This window comes from Podarcis pityusensis, assembly GCF_964106645.2.
Source record: "Podarcis pityusensis genome assembly, chromosome: 9".
In the NCBI taxonomy this organism is placed as follows: Eukaryota; Metazoa; Chordata; class Lepidosauria; order Squamata; family Lacertidae; genus Podarcis; species Podarcis pityusensis.
In genome coordinates this window covers 6,528,384-6,546,607 of record NC_138034.1, presented here as the reverse complement: position 1 = coordinate 6,546,607, position 18,224 = coordinate 6,528,384, and the positions used below count along the sequence as shown (strand labels likewise).

The 18,224-nt window shown below is 48.3% G+C and overlaps 1 protein-coding gene across 3 annotated transcripts in view; it reads left to right on the top strand.

Annotated features, from left to right (window-relative positions):
• CCDC33 (coiled-coil domain containing 33) overlaps nt 1-18,224 on the top strand; it is a 168,107-nt gene that overhangs the window by 42,311 nt on the left and 107,572 nt on the right. For all 3 annotated transcript variants that reach the window (XM_081019942.1, XM_081019940.1, XM_081019941.1), the window contains 3 exons: nt 2,915-3,048; nt 12,564-12,673; nt 17,452-17,553. In XM_081019942.1, the coding sequence (XP_080876068.1) occupies nt 2,915-3,048; nt 12,564-12,673; nt 17,452-17,553 (346 nt within the window). The remainder of the gene's footprint in view (nt 1-2,914; nt 3,049-12,563; nt 12,674-17,451; nt 17,554-18,224) is intronic.

Below are 18,224 nucleotides of genomic sequence, written 5' to 3'. Positions count from 1 at the left end.
GATTAGCTGGATCGATACAAGCCCAAAATTAAAACGCGGTCACGGCAAGCCTCTGAAAGCAGGTAAAACATGTCTGTTTCCCAGAAGGGACAGAGTGATAGATTCCCCATTATGTACATACTAGCAGTGATGGCACATTCCATGATAGAGAAGGAACATGCCATGTCATATAACAGGATTGTTTTCTTGGTGGTGGTTTTAACTAAGTTGGTGGTTTTAACTAAGATGTATTTATAATTATTTGTGCATTTCGACAATGTGGCAGAAATGGCTTTTATAAAATGCTTGGAAGCTTACTTGGGGAGGGATCGTTTTGCTACGTATTTCCTCCCTCTCTCTCTCTCTCTCTCTCTCTCTCTCTCTCTCTCTGATGTGTGTGTTTGTGTGTCAAATTCTCCAGCCGTTCTGGCCAGTTTTCCTGACTCGTTTACATGCTTTTTCAGAAAGAAACCCCGTCGTATTGAATTGGGCATGCTACTTATAACTGTGTTTAGGATGGCAGGTAGCTTTGTGAGAAGTTAGTTTTTCCTTTAAGAAATAGCGCGCGCGCACACACAGCTTAAATGAGTCACATTTCCTCTTTCTCTCTTTCTCATTTGGCCTTTTCTTCAAGTTTAGAGCAGCTTCCATGCACCAGGCAAGTCTTTAGCCTTGACACTTGAAAACGTGGCTGCTCTCCAGTTTCAATCTGGTTTCCCTGGAAACCCCAGAGCTGCCTGCTACTTAGCTGTTTGTGGGAAGCCAGAGTTGAACCATCAGCAAAGGTGGCTGGTACCAAGTGGGAGTGCGAGGGAGCAAGGCAAGGAGGCCAATGGCAGACAGAGACCAATGGCAGACAGAGCAAACTCAGTCTAGTTTAGCCCCCCTCCTCTCCCTCCTTGCTGAGCTCTAAGGGGCAACACTGAGACTAAGAGGATGAAGCCAATAGGCATAGAATCATGGAATCATCTAGTCCAACATCCTGCAAAGGAAGAATCTCAACTAAAGAATCCATGACAGATGCCCATCAAACCTTTGCTGCATCACACTGGCTTTAGATCCTCTTCACATGTACTACTGACAAGCAGTGGCGTAGCGTGGGTTGTCAGCACCCGGGGCAAGGCAAGTAATTTGCGCCCCCTAACCCGTGGATTTTAGTAGGGGCAGAGAGCTGCAAGCGCCCCCCCCCAGTTGTTGCGCCCGGTGTGGCCGGCCCCCCCTGCACCCCCCACGCTACGCCACTGCTGACAAGCCAGGTGTCCTCCATCTTACAGTGGTGTAACTTGCTTTTCCTGCATAAGTGTAGAACCTGAAATTTGTCCCTGTTGAAATTCATGTCGTTACTTTGGGCCCAGTTCTCCAGTCTGTTAAGATCATATTGAATCTCAATTCTGTCTTCTGTGACATTAGCTACCCCTTCCAGTTTGGTGCAGACCCTCCCAGTGTCCCTATTTTCCAGGGGTCTCCCTAATTTAGAGAAGCCGTCCCAGTTTCTGATTTGATCCTGGAGTGTCCCACTTTTCCTTAGGATGTCCCTATTTTCATTGGAGAAACGTTGGAGGGTATGGAGTTATCCGACCCCTGAGCCATCTGAAGGCAATCCTGTATATGGAAGTTTTTAAAAAAATGTTTAATGTTTTATTACGTTTTTGGAAGCCGCCCAATGTAGCTGGGGCAACCCAGTAAGATGTGTGGGGTATAAATAGTAAAGTTATCATTATGGAATGGGACGTCCCTATTTTCATCAGAGAAATGTGGGAGGGTATGTTGGTGTCATTCCGAAGGTGAGGGCGAATTTGTCTGGATGGCTGGAAGGAAGCTATGGTTGAGAGGTGACCCTCTTGGCATATGACCTTGAAGACCTTGTCCTGCTCTGTCCCAGTTCCCAGGGTGGCCAGTTTGGTCACGTAGCAACGAAATGGATTATCAAGCCTGGCCCTCCGGAGAGTGAATGGCAGGAGGAAGCGAATAAAGCAGACTTTCAAACACCCTTTCAGTTCTGATTTCATTAAGAAGGCTTATGCGTCCTGAGTCAGAAAAGAGCCTCTGTTTGCTGTTCCAAGGCCTCCCAGATTTAGTGGCCTGGTATTTGTGATTTAACAGGATTATGTTGCCGCTTTGCAGTGGGTTGTATAAGATCCAGTGTGGTACCTAGATTTGTGCCATGACTAGTGGAAGGTGTTTGAAAGCATATAAAGTTGTAGTCAATGCTAGTCTTACGCCTTGAAATGCGTGAACCAAAGGCAGCCCTGCTTACAGTCCTGACAACAGAGCACTTTGCAGATGGAGGCCTACAGCTCAGAGTGAAGGTCTGAACCTGGGAATACACTGATCTGTAATGCAGTCTTGGGGCCACTGCGCAGCATTCTTTCTCTGAAAGCCGAAGTCCGCCTTGATCTGTGATGGTTTGCTCAGCATCAGCCACCCAGTTGTTGGGGCCAGTGTGGTGTAATGGGTAGAGTCTTGGACTATGACCTGGCAGATGAGGCTTCGAATGGCGCTCGGTGGGTGACCTTGAGTCAGCCACTACCTTCTCTCAATCTCACCTACCTCACAGGATTGCTGTGGGATTAAATGAAGTGGGGGAGATCCATGCACACTGTTATGTACTGAAGTTCTCACCCTGGGCCAGCAGGGGGATACTGTAGATAGTTATGCAAATGAAGGATCGAAAAGTGACGTTCAGTGATTGGATAGTTTTAGAACGTTGCAACAGTTACAATTGTTCTGTATCTCTATATAAGCAGGCTGACTGAGCTCCTCAGCTTAGTTCTGTTCCAGCTTACAAAATAAAGAGCTGCGTTGGAGAAATCGCTGTGTCATCTGCTATGTCAACCCACAACCTAACACACACCACATCAAGCTCCTTTGAGAAAAAAGGTGGTCAATGCAATAAGCTTTGAAGTCACGACTCCTTCTCTTCTGTTTCTCCTAGAAAAACCACCTCGGATGAAGACAGCAAGCAGCCAGCCCAGGGCGTGACTCACGTGGCTGCCCAGCCAACCCACAGACCGATCTGGGAGGAGACAGTGGCTGTGGAAATGAACAAGGCGAAGGCAGGAGAAGAAGGTGTGCAGTACAGGAAAGGGCCACAAGGCGCTCTCCTCTTGGGGGTGGGAGGCCCTCTAATGTAGTAGCTTAGGCCCAGGCTATATTGCTTTTAAGGGACGCGGGTGGCGCTGTGGGTTAAACCACAGAGCCTAGGACTTGCCAATCAGAAGGTTGGTGGTTCGAATCCCCACGACAAGGTGAGCTCCCGTTGCTCGGTCCCTGCTCCTGCCAACCTAGCAGTTCAAAAGCACGAAGTGCAAGTAGGTACTGCTCCAGCGGGAAGGTAAACGGCATTTCCGTGCACTGCTCTGGTTTTGCCAGAAGCGGCTTAGCCATGCTGGCCACATGACCCGGAAAAACTGTCTGCGGACGAACGCTGGCTCCCTTGGCCAATAAAGAGAGATGAGCACTGCAACCCCAGAGTAGTCCACGACTGGACCTAATGGTCAGGGGTCCCTTTACCTTTACCTACATTGCTTTTAACACTCTTTTTTTTACTTCTATCAATGTGAATGTTGGTGCATATTCTACCACACAGGGCTGTGCATGGCTATCAGAAAAGCTATTGCATGCCAAAACACACCCTGCTGCTCCTAGCAGCACACACCAGAGCAGAGGCAACAGACCTCTGGCCCACAGGCTGCTCAGCCCCTCAGGCCTCCCCAGTGTTGTCCACGAGGCCATTTCAGCCAAGCCACGTATATGAAGCCAGGCAAAGGCAGGGCTGAAAGGGGCTTTGCAGGCGCTACACATTGGCTGGGTCTGCAGAGCCCCTTGCCCAGCATTTCCCAACCACCAGGCACAAATTAGCTGTGGTGCCTGCATTGCAGTGGGTGGATTCTATGATTCTGAGTTACTTTGGAAAGAAGAAAAGGTTCCACTTTTTTTGCAATCTCTCTTATTACAAATTTTGAAATAAAAATAGCGAACAATAAAAGGGTATCCATAAGTTCTGAGAAAAGACATTCAGTACAATGACATTGTCAATATTACCCAGTCAGAGGTTCAGACAGAAAGGGATCTCTCCAGAAAAAATATGGTGTCTGTGTCCCATGTCTTCCTTTCTCAAGAGCATAACAAATTAACAGGTGCAAAAAGCACTCACTCTTACAAGGAAGCAGTTTCTATTCAAAGTGTGTTGTTGAATGCAAACTCAATTCTCTGTAGACACTAGAGTAAGAATTGCACTGAACACAGAAGCCTCACCTTCAGTCTCTACAGGCCCCACTTCCTATTAACACCAGCTTCTGAGATTTCCCTGGCATCAAATGTTGTTGTTTAACACTGGAGAAAGATGGCGGCATAAGCATTGTGCTAGAGGCACTCCGGCTGTAAGCACGGGTGAAAAGGTAGCGCCTTAAAAGCCTGCTGAGCTTGTTTGACAAAAATGAGCATGTGGGAATGGAGAGTCTGTGACCTTCCAGATATTGCCGGACTCCCGCTGGCCCCCAGCTAGCATGACTAGTGGTTATGGATGATGGGTACTGGAGTCCCATAGGGCTAGAACCCTGCTTGTTGAAAAAGGAAAGCGGAGATCTTTTGGGTATTGAATCTTTCAGCTGACACAGAATTGCACGCACCTACACACACTCACACAGAGAGAGGAAGACAGAGACAGTCATCTCCCCGCTCAATTATCTATCTGATGGGGAAATGATAGTTGATAATTTTTACATTTTTCCAAGGCAGTGGCCATGTGCCCTGGTGACTTTATCTTGATCGTTCCAAGCTGAGCAATGTTATGTGGGTAATTGTAGCAATGCTAATGGCATTAGCGCCCGCAATTAGATTATTGCCAGACTCTGGCGAAACAAAGCCAGTGGCAGCCAGACAACCCACTCCTCGTAATTCCATTACAGCTGTTGCTTAAGTGAAATAAAGCAGCGCTTGATGTACTCCTCTACCTAACCTAGCCTGGAACGATTGAGAGAGACAAGAGTCTGTATTCTTTCAGGGTCAGACCCTTAAATGGTGCAAATCAAATTCAGATGAGCCGTTCATTTACACAAGCCGGAATATATATATATATATATATATATATATATATATATATATGGGTGGGGGGAGAAGCTGGCTGTGTGCATACTTTTTGTCTTGCAGCCTCAGTCTCCATCTGTCCACTGGCGTAAGTACCGTATTTTTCGCTCTATAAGACGCACCAGACCACAAGACGCACCTAGTTTTTGGAGGAGGAAAACAAGAAAAAAAATATTCTGAATCTCAGAAGCCAGAACAGCAAGAGGGATCGCTGCACAGTGAAAGCAGCAATCCCTCTTGCTGTTCTAGCTACTGTGATAGCTGTGCAGCCTACATTCGCTGCATAAGACGCACACACATTTCCCCTTACTTTTTAGGAGGGAAAAAGTGAGTCTTATAGAGCAAAAAATACGGTAAGTCAGTTCAGTCCATTGATTGAGGACTGATTCAGACGATGCTTTTAAAGGGCGAAACAATGTCAGTTGGAACTGACTGTGTGATGAAGGGCACTTGATGACTCCATCATGTAGCCAGGTAACCAGTCAGTCTATGACCAAACTGAAGGAGTGCATTAATTGAAGTACTGTAGATGGTGCTGTCAGCCTTGTTGGGCGTTCTGGACCAAGATGGTGCAACTTGCCTGAACTACTGGCTGTGGACTGTTGCTGGACTTTGCCGGTGGATCATGTTTTAGACCTAGACTGATGATTTGAGACTAACCTGGGCTTATATGGACAGCACTACTATTGGAACCCTGCTCTTGTTGGTGAGTGTTTTAGCAAGAGGCTTATACTTAGAACCACAGAATCACAGAATTGTAGAGTTGGAAGGGACCCCGAGGGTCATCTAGTCCAACTCCCTGCAATGCAGGAATCACAGCTAAAGAATCCCTGACAGATGACCATCCAGCCTCTACTTAGAAACCTCCAAGGAAGGAGAGCCCACCTGCTTCTGAGGGAGTCTGTTGCACTGTCAAGCAGCTTTTACCCTCAGAGATTTCTTCCTAACAAGAGAGAGTACAGTGTTTGTAACAAAGGGGACGACTTACTTGAGGTGTATGCGGAAATCCTAGCAGTGGCTCACCCTCTTCTCTGAAAATAGCAAGCCCCTGGTGAAGGGGTGTGTGTGTGTGTGTGAGAGAGAGAGAGAGAGAGAGAGAGAGAGAGAGAGAGATTTCAGTTTAGCCCTAAACCAGGCATGGCCAAACTTGGCCCTCCAGATGTTTTGGGACTACAGTGGTACCTCAGGTTAAGAACTTAATTCGTTCTGGAGGTCTGTTCTTAACCTGAAGCACCACTTTAGCTAATGGGGCCTCCTGCTGCCGCCTCGCCGCCGGAGCACGATTTCTGTTCTCATCCTGAAGCAAACTTCTTAACCCAAGGTACTATTTCTGGGTTAGCGGAGTCTGTAACCTGAAGTGTCTGTAACCTGAAGTGTCTGTAACCCAAGGTACCACTGTACAATTTCCAGCATCCCTGACCACTGGTCCTGTTAGCTAGGGATGATGGGAGTTGTAGTCCCAAAACATTTGGAGGGCCAAGTTTGGCCAAGCCTGCCCTAAACCAAGCCATTTCAAAACAAACAAACTCCCCAAAGGATTGTTTCTCTTTCAGGGCAACCCGAAAGCATTTTGCTCTCTGAGGCAGAGCTGCAAATGGTGAGCCCACCCACCTACCCACCCCAGGAGCCACCAATGTTTTGGGGCCAGTTAGCACATTTGTAATCTTGAGAGAGTGCTCTGGGCACCAGTCAAAAACATGTCTGCCACAGGGGCACAGCTTTACACCGAATGCCTGCAGCATCTAAAAGCACAGGAAAGGGGGACAGGACTGTGAAACAGTGTGAGCATGCTCTGCTCGCTCATCTATAGAAGCATTTTGCACCTCTCCTCTGTCCAGAATGGATGGGATGATGGGTGTGCAGTCTTGGCATCCAGGGGTGTTTAAGTGGGACCGGGGTGTTTAATACAGGAGAGGCTGATCCTCTGCCAACAAGACCTGAGCTTGAAGAGCAAACATCTCTTGTGCATGGGGGATTTTGGCAGGGATATTTATGTAGACTATTTGCAGCAGGTGCCCTGGGAGGTCCTGGGGAGCGCACTAGTGACCCCTTGACACACAGCATCCAAGGCTGTTCAAGTGACTTTTGCCGCCTGATGCAGAAAATTCCACAAGCACCTCCCACCCCCTCTCTAGCTGGAAAAGCAGCAGCAATTATGATGAATTTAAAAGCCATTGGATGACCTTTTATGATGCCTGAAATCAGTAAGCTGAGGTGGCTGCCTCGTTCGCTTGATTGGGCCTTTACAGCAACGCAGGCTGTGTGGGATTCATTGTATTCTTTTGCAAAGGCGACCTTGGCAAAGCAGAAGTGGAATTATTCTGCCGTACAGAGAGACTCTGTCCCTGGGCCAAGGGAAAGAGTGGATGAGGGGCCCAGCAGAGTCACAGTAATCCCCCGCCCCGTGCCCTTTGACACAAGTGTAATAACCATAGTGGGCAGCCAACATCCCCGCAATTTTCTGGAGTGTGACTGAAGTCAGGGAGCAGCTTGAGTCTGCTGTGCATCAAGATGAGAAGAACAGAGGAGGAAGGGAATGTGAAAGAGAGGGGGGGGAGAGTGTGGTGGGCAGGTTTGCTGGCAGATCATCAGCAGCAGATCATCAGCGGCTGATCAGAGGTCTATTCAGGTGCTGTTGCTTTGGTGATTCCCCCGCACCCTCCCCTCGCTGATGGGGGTCACACCGAAAACAAGCTGCTGTTATTGAAGAAGGATGTGCAGCTGGAGTCTTCCTTTGTCCAGCCTCCTGTGAGCAGAGTGACTTGAGGTACAAGAGATAATGAAGAGGGATGGGGATGAGACATGTTTGCCTCATGGAGACCATATTGAGGGAGGCACCAGAGCAACAGCTTTATCCTGACTTCAGACCAACAGCAGAGCCGGTGACTTCTAAATTGTCATTTAAAACAGACAGGAAGTTGCTGCCCCAATGCAGCAAGCTCCTCTTCCTCCCTAAAAAATAAATAAATCAGGATTTCCCTAAATTTCACTTCCTGGTCTTGCCCCTCCCCCCCAAAAAAAACACACAAAAATTGGGATAACCTGTGATTTTGGGTTACTGTGTACACTTTTGGTTGCCTCACCTAAAAAGGATACTGCAGAATTGGAGAAGTTTCAGAATAGGGCAACCAAGGGGGTGGAGTGACTCCCCTATGAAAGAAAGGTTGAGAGTTTGGGACTTTTTAGTTCAGAGAAAAGGCGAATAAGAGGCAACATGATAGAGGTTTATAAAATTATTTTTTAAAAAATCCAGAGCATGGAGAAAGTGGATAGAGAAAAGTTGTCCCTCTCTCCTAACTCTAGAACTCACGGACAGCCAAGGAGGCTGAATGTTGGAAAATGCAGGACAGATTAAAGAGATTACTTTTCTTAAACCATGGAACTGGCTTCCAGAGGAGTCAGGGTTGGCCACCTATGGATGGCTTTAAAAGAGAACTAGACACATTCCTGGGGAGAGGTCTGTTGATGGCTCCTAGCCAGGCTGGCTCTGTTCTGTCTCCACAGTGGGAGGGAGCAATGCTTCTGAATGCCAGATGTTGGAAACAGCTGGAAGGGGAGAGGAATCTTGTGACTGGGTCCTGCTTGCTGGCTTCTCTATAGGCAACTGCTCAGCCACTGTGAGAGCAGGATGCTGGACTAGGTGGTCCACTGGCCTGATACAGCAGGCTCTTCTTGGGTTCTTATGCTCTTATTTTATGGGGGTTTGGGTCATCTGAGGACTACTGGCCATTTCCTACACAATGAAGTTACTTAACAAATAAGTCAAATGGTCCCTTCAAGAAAAATAGTAAGGTAAAGGGACCCCTGACCATTAGGTCCAGTCATGGCCGACTCTGGGGTTGCGGTGCTCATCTCGCTTTATTGGCCGAGGGAGCCGGCGTACAGGTTCCGGGTCATGTGGCCAGCAGGACTAAGACACTTCTGGCGAACCAGAGCAGCGCACGGAAACGCCGTTTACCTTCCCGCCGGAGTGGTACCTATTTATCTACTTGCACTTTGATGTGCTTTCGAACTGCTAGGTTGGCAGGAGCAGGGACCAAGCAACAGGAGCTCACCCTGTTGCGGGGATTTGAACCGCCGACCTTCTGATCGGCAAGTCCTAGGCTCTGTGGTTTAACCCACAGCGCCACCCGCATCCCTACAGCCTGCTTATTCTCCTGCTGTTCTGTTTTTGGTGGTTAGCACTGATTATTTCTATTCTATGTGCCCTTTATTTAGAAGGTTCCTTCTCTGTTTGTGGATTTCATGTTCTGCTTTAGCAGGGCAAGATTAGCACATTATCAAGGTTCCCCTCCTTTCCCCCAACAACAAAAAGTGTATTCAGATAAATAAGTGTGAATTGTGGGGTAGATGGAGGAGAAAACAGATAAGGTTTCATGATGGGGTCAGTCGATCTAATTGCAGTAGGGCCACACTTTGCTGTACTGATGAGCTATGTTTATCTTAAGCAACAAGGCACCAACATTTACAGCACCTCCCAATAGCAATAGACTACAGTTCAGCACCAAGGACAGCAACAGCGACAACTGGGTGCCCCTGAGGATTTTAGGGCATTTTCACAAGCAATGCAAAGAATAACATACCAGTGGAAGAAGGCTATTTTTAATCACACGAGCCTTTTGCTTGATGCTTGTTGATTTCAGTTTAGAAATGTGGGAAATTCATGCCAACATTTTGTGGGAGGTGAGGGTCGCAAATCAGAGCAGGGTTGTGTAAACAAATGACTCACCTCAATTCGCACACTCTTTTTGCCATATTTTGCAGCAAGCCTTGTTGAGTGCTCATGAAAAGAGTTAAGTGAACTGCCTCCCATTGGCCACCCTCACACCTTAGTCCTTCATCACTTTGAACACCTAGATCTATTATAATAATAATAGTAATAATAATAGTAATAATAATATATTATTTATACCCCGCCCATCTGGCTGGGTTTCCCCAGCCACTCTGGGCAGCTTCCAACAGAACACTAAAATACAATAACCTATTAAACATTAAAAGCTTCCTTAAACAGGGCTGCCTTCAGATGTCTTCTAAAAGCCTGGTAGTTGTTTTTCTCTTTGACATCTGGTGGGAGGGTGTTCCACAGGACAGGTGCCACTACCGAGAAGGCCCTCTGCCTGGTTTCCTGTATCTTGGCTTCTCGCAGCGAGGGAACCGCCAGAAGGCCCTTGGCGCTGGACCTCAGTGTCCAGGTGGAACGATGGAGGTGGAGACGCTCCTTCAGGTGAAGAATTTCCCACCTCCCCCTTCTCCCAATTTCACCTGGTGGTGAAACAGGAATAGGAGTGGGGGCACCAGCCAGTTCTCCCTCCCCCACCCCATTTCTCCCTCGCACTGCTTGGATGCCTAGGAGAAAGCTGTCATAGCAGCATCCTGGGTGCAAGAAGCCTCAGGGATCACTAAGTTCAACATTCATTCATCCATTCATTCATTTTAGATTAGGGGAGACCCCCCCCACTAAACCCTCCAAATTAATAAAAGGTAGGATTTTGATTATTTGGAGTACTGAAAGGAAGATTGTGTCATAGTTCTGTGCTGCCAGCCATGGCAGAGCTTAGTGGAAGGAGAAGCCAGCCAACCAGCCAAGTCTCAGGGGGGGGTACTTGCCTGGAGGCAGAGGCTGTATACAAGGTCCACTCCAGTCCTAAGGTCAGGACTATCTTAGTTCACATAGTCAGACGATCTGGGGGTCAAGAAAGCTGAGGGTCCAAGGTCACGAGAGGCGAGAAGCTGCAAGGTCTGGTCAGGAACGAAGAATGTTTTTTTCAGCAACTGACTGAGGCTGGAGACCCTGCTTAAGAAAGCTGGAGCCAGTTGGTTCTTATCAGGAGCAAGAAGGCTGATCAGCAGCAGGTAGAGTCACTTCACCTTCTGCTCCTTCAGGCTGCTGCTCAGCAGGTGAAGCTGACTCCTGGCCCATGACAGATTGGAGGCCAGTGGAAAAATACAGACTCAGCTTCCTTTCCAAGCCAGGGCCTCACCTGGGATAGAGGCACTGACCAGACAAAAGGTGTTGATGGCCCATCTAACAGGAATCTTGGGCCTGGACAGAAATAGGTTGCCATGGTGATGGGGTGTGGGTTAGAAGTGACAGGAAGAGAGTGTCTTTAGAGCAAGGTGTGCTGGGAGGAAGAAAGGGGAGAAGAAAGACTGGGATCCATCTTGGGCAGGCTGGCTGAAGGGAGGCTGGGAGAGAGGCCTTGAACTACAGGGCTGCATTGCTGTGGGGAACAAGTCCCTCTTGAAATGACCCTGCTGTAAGATCCGGACTCCCTCCATTCAGACAGAAGGTATAAATACATGACTAAACCATATTCCTTAAAACTATGGCAGTCTTCACTGTATCTCAATTCTCCAGAGCAACACAGACCCCATATGAGTGCCTGGCATCCCAGCCCCCCACCCTGGGATCTTGCTACTGCTCGACAGTGAGTGGGGATGGTGCCCAACTTTTGTAACAATATTTATATCCTATCTTTTCTCCAAGGAACTCAAGGTGGCACACACACCTCCCTCACCACTGTATCCTTACAACAACCCTGTGAGGTAGTTTAGGCTACGAGACTGTGACTGCCCCTCCCTGGGGAAACTTTCCAGGCTTTTTTTCATAGCATATGTTGGATCTCTGGATGCTGAAGATGCAGATCTACCCCCATTCTTTGCAAGGAAGTTTGTGGAATAGCCTCATCCAACCTCGCAGGGTCAGGTTTTGCGAACTGTAAAACAATGGAAATTAATAATAAAACCCTCTCTGTTCTTTACACTAGATGATGGTGATGGTGATTAGGAGATTCCTATACCAAATCTGATTAGGAGCAATGCTCAAGTGAGCTACCGCCCTTAATTGGTAACATTGATTTTTGCCTCATCTGCTTGAGAAACTCATCAGCCTTGATAAAAGCTATGAATGTACATTAGATTAGTTAATCAAGTTGAAGATCCCATGTGGGCGCTTTCAATTTGGATGCTGGTGGTATAGGAACATAGGAAGTTGGCGGGTGCCATGGCAGGCCAGGGGTCTGTCTGAGCATTTTCCTCTCTGAAAGACAGCAGTGCTTCGTGGTTTCAGAGAGAGGCTCTTCACAGCCTACCTTGGCGATTCCAGAGATGGAAGCAGGGGACCTTTCCATGCAAAGGAAGGACTCCACCACTGAGCTGCATCCCACAGATAATTTTAATAAAGTCTTGGTTAGGATCTGGGAATCCAGGGTTCAAATCCCCATTCAGTCATGAAGCTCATGGGTGACCCTGGGAACCAGTCACTGCCTCTCCCAGCCTAACCTACCTCACAGGGTTGTTGTGGGGATTAAATCAGGAAGGAGAGAACCATGTGCTCTTTGGAGAGAAGGTGAGATGCAAAAGCAATGCAATGCAGTGTTCTGCTTCACTGTTCTGATAAAAACAATTGAAAATCCCCTCCTGCTTGGTGCACATTGGCCCTGAGGGATTTTAATTACATGTGCTAATGAGTCTGCCTCCTTTTCTTTCTTTTCCAGGGATCTCCCTGATCGTGGCCGACAAAGACTCCAAAGAGATCTTGGCCAAATACATCATCCCTGTGAAGTACCTGCAACCCTTTCACCACTACCACTGTGCCCTAGTGCTGGTAAGCCACATCCCACAATCTGCTCCCGTTAGCTGCCTGGCTGTCCAACCTTGGGCATATGTACCATTGGCTTCTCAGCCCACACCTAACTTAAGGTTCAGAAAGGGCAAGTTGTGCCATCACCATAGGCCTGGACCACTGTGGAAGACATAGATGGTTGTTCACATGTTTGGTTGCTGAGTTCCATTCTCTCTGGCCATTAACCAAGCCGACTGGAGGCAATGGGAGTTGGAGTTAAGCCATGTCTGGAAGGCTGCAGGTTCCCCACCTCTGTTCGGAGTGCTGCCTCCTCCTCTGGGAAGCTGCCCACATGCTTTGATGGTTGGGGGAGGCAGACTGGGGTGCAGAGCCTCAGGTCCTGGGGGGTCAAATGTGACCCTTCAGGCCCCTCTGTCTGACCCTTGGAGCTCTCCCCAGGCCAAAGCTCAATTACTGTGCTTTGCACACACCCCTCCTTGACCATTTTTTAGAATATGTCTGCTAATGCCTCTTCTTTTTTGGATGGAGGTTAGAGAGGGGAGTGGGAGTGTATGCACACAGTTGCCTGCCAGGCCAAGTTAAATGTGGCATGCGTTCCAGTGCCCACTTCTGCCTTGTTGACTCATCCATGACTGGCCTGTGGTCCTCAGACAGTTGCCCAGGTAGGAATGTGGCTCTTGGGCTGGAGAAGGTCCCCACCCAAGGCTTGGATGATCTATGCAAGCAATCTAAAGGCCTGGCCTGTATGTGCCCTGATAGGTTGCTATCCATCTTCAAAGATGGATTGTCATGAATAAACAAGTGCTTTACTGTAGAGAGTGGCGCTGTGGTCTAAACCACTGAGCCTCGGGCTTGCCGATCAGATGTTCAGCAGTTCAAATCCCCACTACAGGGTGAGCTCACGTTGCTCAGTCCCTGCTCCTGCCAACCTAGCAGTTTGAAAGCACGGCAAAGTGCAAGTAGATAAATAGGTGCTGCTCTGGCGGGAAGGTAAACAGCGTTTCCATGCACCGCTCTGGTTTCGCCAGAAGCGGCTTAGTCATGCTGGCCACATGACCCGGAAAAACCATTTGCGACTAGACTTAACTGTCAGGGGTCCTTTACCTTTACGCGTGTCTGTCTGGCCCTCAGGGCTCCCTCCAAGTTTCCAGCCTCTCACTTGCTCTGCTTTGCACCCTCCTTGAATATTTTTGCCTGGCCTCAAGCTCTGATAGTGCCTCTTGCTTGCCCAGATGGAGAACAGGGAGGGTTGTGTGAGAATATTAGTGTATGTTGCTCCACCCACTTTTGCTTGTGGATCCACACACCACTGTGGATAAGGGACGTGTGCATGAGTTCTGATTCTACTGCATGGAGAAGAGAAGATGTTGCTTAAGGGAGTTCTCACCTAGCCTCTTCCTTGTTTTGCTGTGCTCCCATTTGTTGGAAATTTTTCTGACACAGAGGACTATTTCGAATGCACCATCTGTCTTCCGAGACAGTCTTCTTCTCACCTCCAGAGGAGGCATCTTTACTTTCCCCGCATGTTGGGATCCAACCTCCTGTTGTTGTTGTTGTTTAGTTGTTTAGTCGTGCCCGACTCTTCGTGGAACAGAGCACGCCAGGCACTCCTGTCTTCCACTGCCTCCCGCAGTTTGGTCAAACTCATGCTTGTAGCTTCGAGAACATTGTCCAACCATCTCATCCTCTGTCGTCCCCTTCTCCTTGTGCCCTCCATCTTTCCCAACATCAGGGACTTTTCCAGGGAGTCTTCTCTTCTCATGAGGTGGCCAAAGTATTGGAGCCTCAGCTTCACGATCTGTCCTTCCAGTGAGCACTCAGGGCTGATTTCCTTCAGAATGGATAGGTTTGATCTGCTTGCAGTGCGTGGGACTCTCAAGAGTCTCCTCCAGCACCATCATTCAAAAGCATCCATTCTTTGGCGATCAGCCTTCTTGATGGTCCAGCTCTCACTTCCATACATCACTACTGGGAAAACCATAGCTTTAACTATACGGACCTTTGTTGGCAACCTCCTAATTCCAGGCTTACACACTACATTCTGCAGCAGCCTCACTCACAAAAAAGCGTTTTGTTGAAGTTCACTGGGGTCAGGCCCAGGAAATCTTTATGCAAAGGCAATAATCCGTGATGGGAAAATGTTTCAGGTTTTCAAAGCCTGAGAAGTCAGAAGCATGTGCTCGAGTAAATGTGGTAAGCCAGAGCCCAGGGGTCCCTTTAAGAGAGGGGAAGGGCCATCATCTGCTTCGCCTGGGTTTGAGCTCTGACATCTCCAGGCAGGATGGAGTGAGACCTCTTGTCTGAAACCCTGGAGAGCCATTTCCAGTCAACATAGATCAAGCTGGTCTGAGCCAGGCTGCATTCACATGGCAGTTTACAGTCAGGGGAAAAACAATGCTGTCCAGGGTTGTAAAGACTGCAGAAAGAATAATTGGGTGCACTCTTCCCACCTTGGATCAAATCTATGCTTCCAGGTGTCACAAGAAAGCTGCAGAGATAGTGCAGGATAGTGTGCACCCTGGAAATGATCTCTTTCAGCTTATGCCTTCTGGAAGAAGGTAAAGGTAAAGGGACCCCTGACCATTAGGTCCAGTTGTGGCCGACTCTGGGGTTGTAGCGCTCATCTCGCTTTATTGGCTGAGGGAGCCGGCGTACAGCTTCCAGGTCATGTGGCCAGCATGACTAAGCCGCTTCTGGCGAACCAGAGCAGCGCACGGAAACGCCGTTTACCTTCCCGCTGGAGCGGTACCTATTTATTTACTTGCACTTTGAAGTGCTTTCGAACTGCTAAGTTGGCTGGAGCAGGGACCGAGCAACAGGAGCTCACCCCGTCGAGGGGATTCGAACCGCCGACCTTCTGATCAGCAAGTCCTAGGATCTGTGGTTTAACCCACAGCGCCACCCACATCCCCTTCTGGAAGAAGGGACAGGGTTATAAAGACTGGGACTAGCCACCTGAGAAACATTTTCTATCCAAATGTGATTTCGGTTTTAAATGTAGTGTAAGGTAGTCTCTGTGGGAGTATATTGTATTGTTGGTTTTTGAATGTCTGATGTATATTTTTTCAATTTCGTTGTTCTGTATGGGACAATGACAATAAAGATTATCGTATCATATTCTGTTTTCATGACTTTCCCCTAACTAAGCATAAGAACATCATATCAGCCTGCGGGATCAGGCCAAGGGCCCATTGAGTCCAGCATCCTCTTCTCACAGGGGCCAGCCACATGCCCACTACGAGAATCTAGCAAGCGGGACCCAGTCACAAGAGCAGCCCTCTTCCCTCCTGGGGCTTCCATCAACTGGCGCTCAGAAGTGTTACCGCCTCCTTCTGTGGAGGGCAGAGCAGAGCCATGTTGGCCAGCAGCCAACAATAGCTTTATCCTCCATGAACTTTTCTAATCCTCTTTTAAAGCCATCTAGGTTGGTTGCCCTTGCTGCCTCCTCTGGGAGGGAGTTCCGTGTTTGTACTCTGGGAAGAAGCTCTTTCTTGGAACTGTCCTGAACCTCTCCCAACTCTGTAATGCAGTATCCTCTTTTAGGTGAGACAACTGGAACGGAACACAGTGAAGCCCCTTCTGGAACCGTAGTAGAATATAGTGCAAGTTTAGGACTCTTTCCCGCTTTATGTGCTTCCAGAAGAAAATCCATATGGGCTCCAAAGTCCTTCCCTCACAGCACCCCTGAACCTGGGACCTTTGGAACTGCTTGACTGGGGAGGATGGGGCCCTACCTTGCCCATCTGCCCTCAGCCAGCCCCCACCTGCCTGCTGCCTACTTACTGTACATCTGTTCCAGGGGATAGCAGTGGCTGTCAGCTTCTTCCTCTCCCCCAGACTCAATTGCTGTCCTTGTAGGGAGGAGGAGGGGGACAAACCTAAAACTCATCAGCTCTGGGTAAGATGGGCTTGTCTTCCTCTGCCTCAGAAGGAGCCGCTGCATCCTGGGCGGGTATGGGGGAGAGGAATTCTGCATTTTTGTGAAGGTTTCACGCAGCGCAGAATGTAACGCCTGTTAATTTCCTCCCTCTCTGCATTAAAAACCTGACCTTTATTCCATACGCCATTTCCCCTCATTTGAGCAGTGATTTTTAAGGAGAGTGCTTGTATTGATGAGGTAATAATGATTAGCTGTCTTGTGGTGTGATTGCTCCAAAGTCCATTTGCAGACTCCAGTGGCCCCAAGATTAGCTTTCCATGCGGTTCTTTGTGTTTCTCCGGCTGATTTATTCATGATCCCAAATGGTCATCCAAAGCTGCTGGCGGCCCAAGCATGGCTGCTTTACTCACACTGAAGAAATCTGTAGGGGGTCACCATTTTGTGGCAAGTCTGCTTATGGGTTTGGGAAGAAAGGGCAGTCCCTCACAGCCCTCAGTTCAGTGTTGGTGCTAGGAATTGTAGTGGCATTGGGAATCATAGCTCTGTGAGAGGCAGGCTACAGTTCCCAGGACCCTTTAGGGGAAACAGTGTGTTTTAAATGTATAACGTGTTCTCAGCCCTCGCCTCTTTTCTCTGCTGATCCAAACATTATTTACTTTTCCCACAGAGGTTGGTGGCAGGTCTTCCTGGGCTGCGAAATGTTTAAATGCCAAAGGGGAAAGATTGATGACATTGATCTTTCTAGACAGGGCACTCCAGAGGACAATGGGCTTTAATTATCAGTGCCTGCTGTTATGGCTGCTCAGGGCCAACGCAGAGTAATCTGGACTGCTGAGAAACTCTTGGTTTGCTGCCTCATTTGCTTGCTCTCTCTCTCCATTCCCATTTCACCTTAAGCATTTCGTTCTTTCCCAAACAGCCTAGGAAGAAGGACCCAGCGGGGACCAAGCTGCATGTCACCATAATCCGTAAAGGCAGTCTCATCCCCCGCTACCCTGGAATGAATTACACAGGCTTGGAGGTAAGGCTCAGGCCGGCAAATCCAAAATGGTGGGCGAGGTGGAATTGGCGATCTTTGGGACCTCTGAGGAGGTGAGTGGCACCAGGCCAGTGCCAAGACCTTTGGGGTCATATGCCCTGAAAGTGCCTGCAGCTGCAATCCTATTTCTGCTGACCAAATAGATTGGCGACAATTTCAGAACATAGAAAGGTGGGGAATTTTCACACAGCATGTGGTGACTTTAAATGAATGGAAACTAATTAATTAAGAAAGGTGTTGACTTGCTGGAATATGTGCAGAGGACAGTGACTGAGATGATCAAGGGTCTGGAATGGATGGATCCTTTCCCTTCCTACCTCCTTTCCTCTCCCAGTTTCTATCCCTGCTTGCTAGAGATCCTGTCTCCATTAATTTTGTTGTATTGGTGGAAATGAGAAAGTGAAGGAATAGGAGGAAACTCTCCTCCATCAGGAATGATTGTGGTTCCTCCCCGCCTTTTAAGGTACCTTTTTATATTAAAAAAACCCCTTAATATTGTTACATAGCACCCCAGTCTCTGAGCAGTGAGAATTTCCAGGGGTTCCAGCACTCACTCTAGGTTTTGTCTCCTTGGAAAGAAGGTCGGTGGAGACTGTGGTGTCTTTAGGATAGATTGTTTTATTTGCAAATATATACAACCTGAGCATAACATG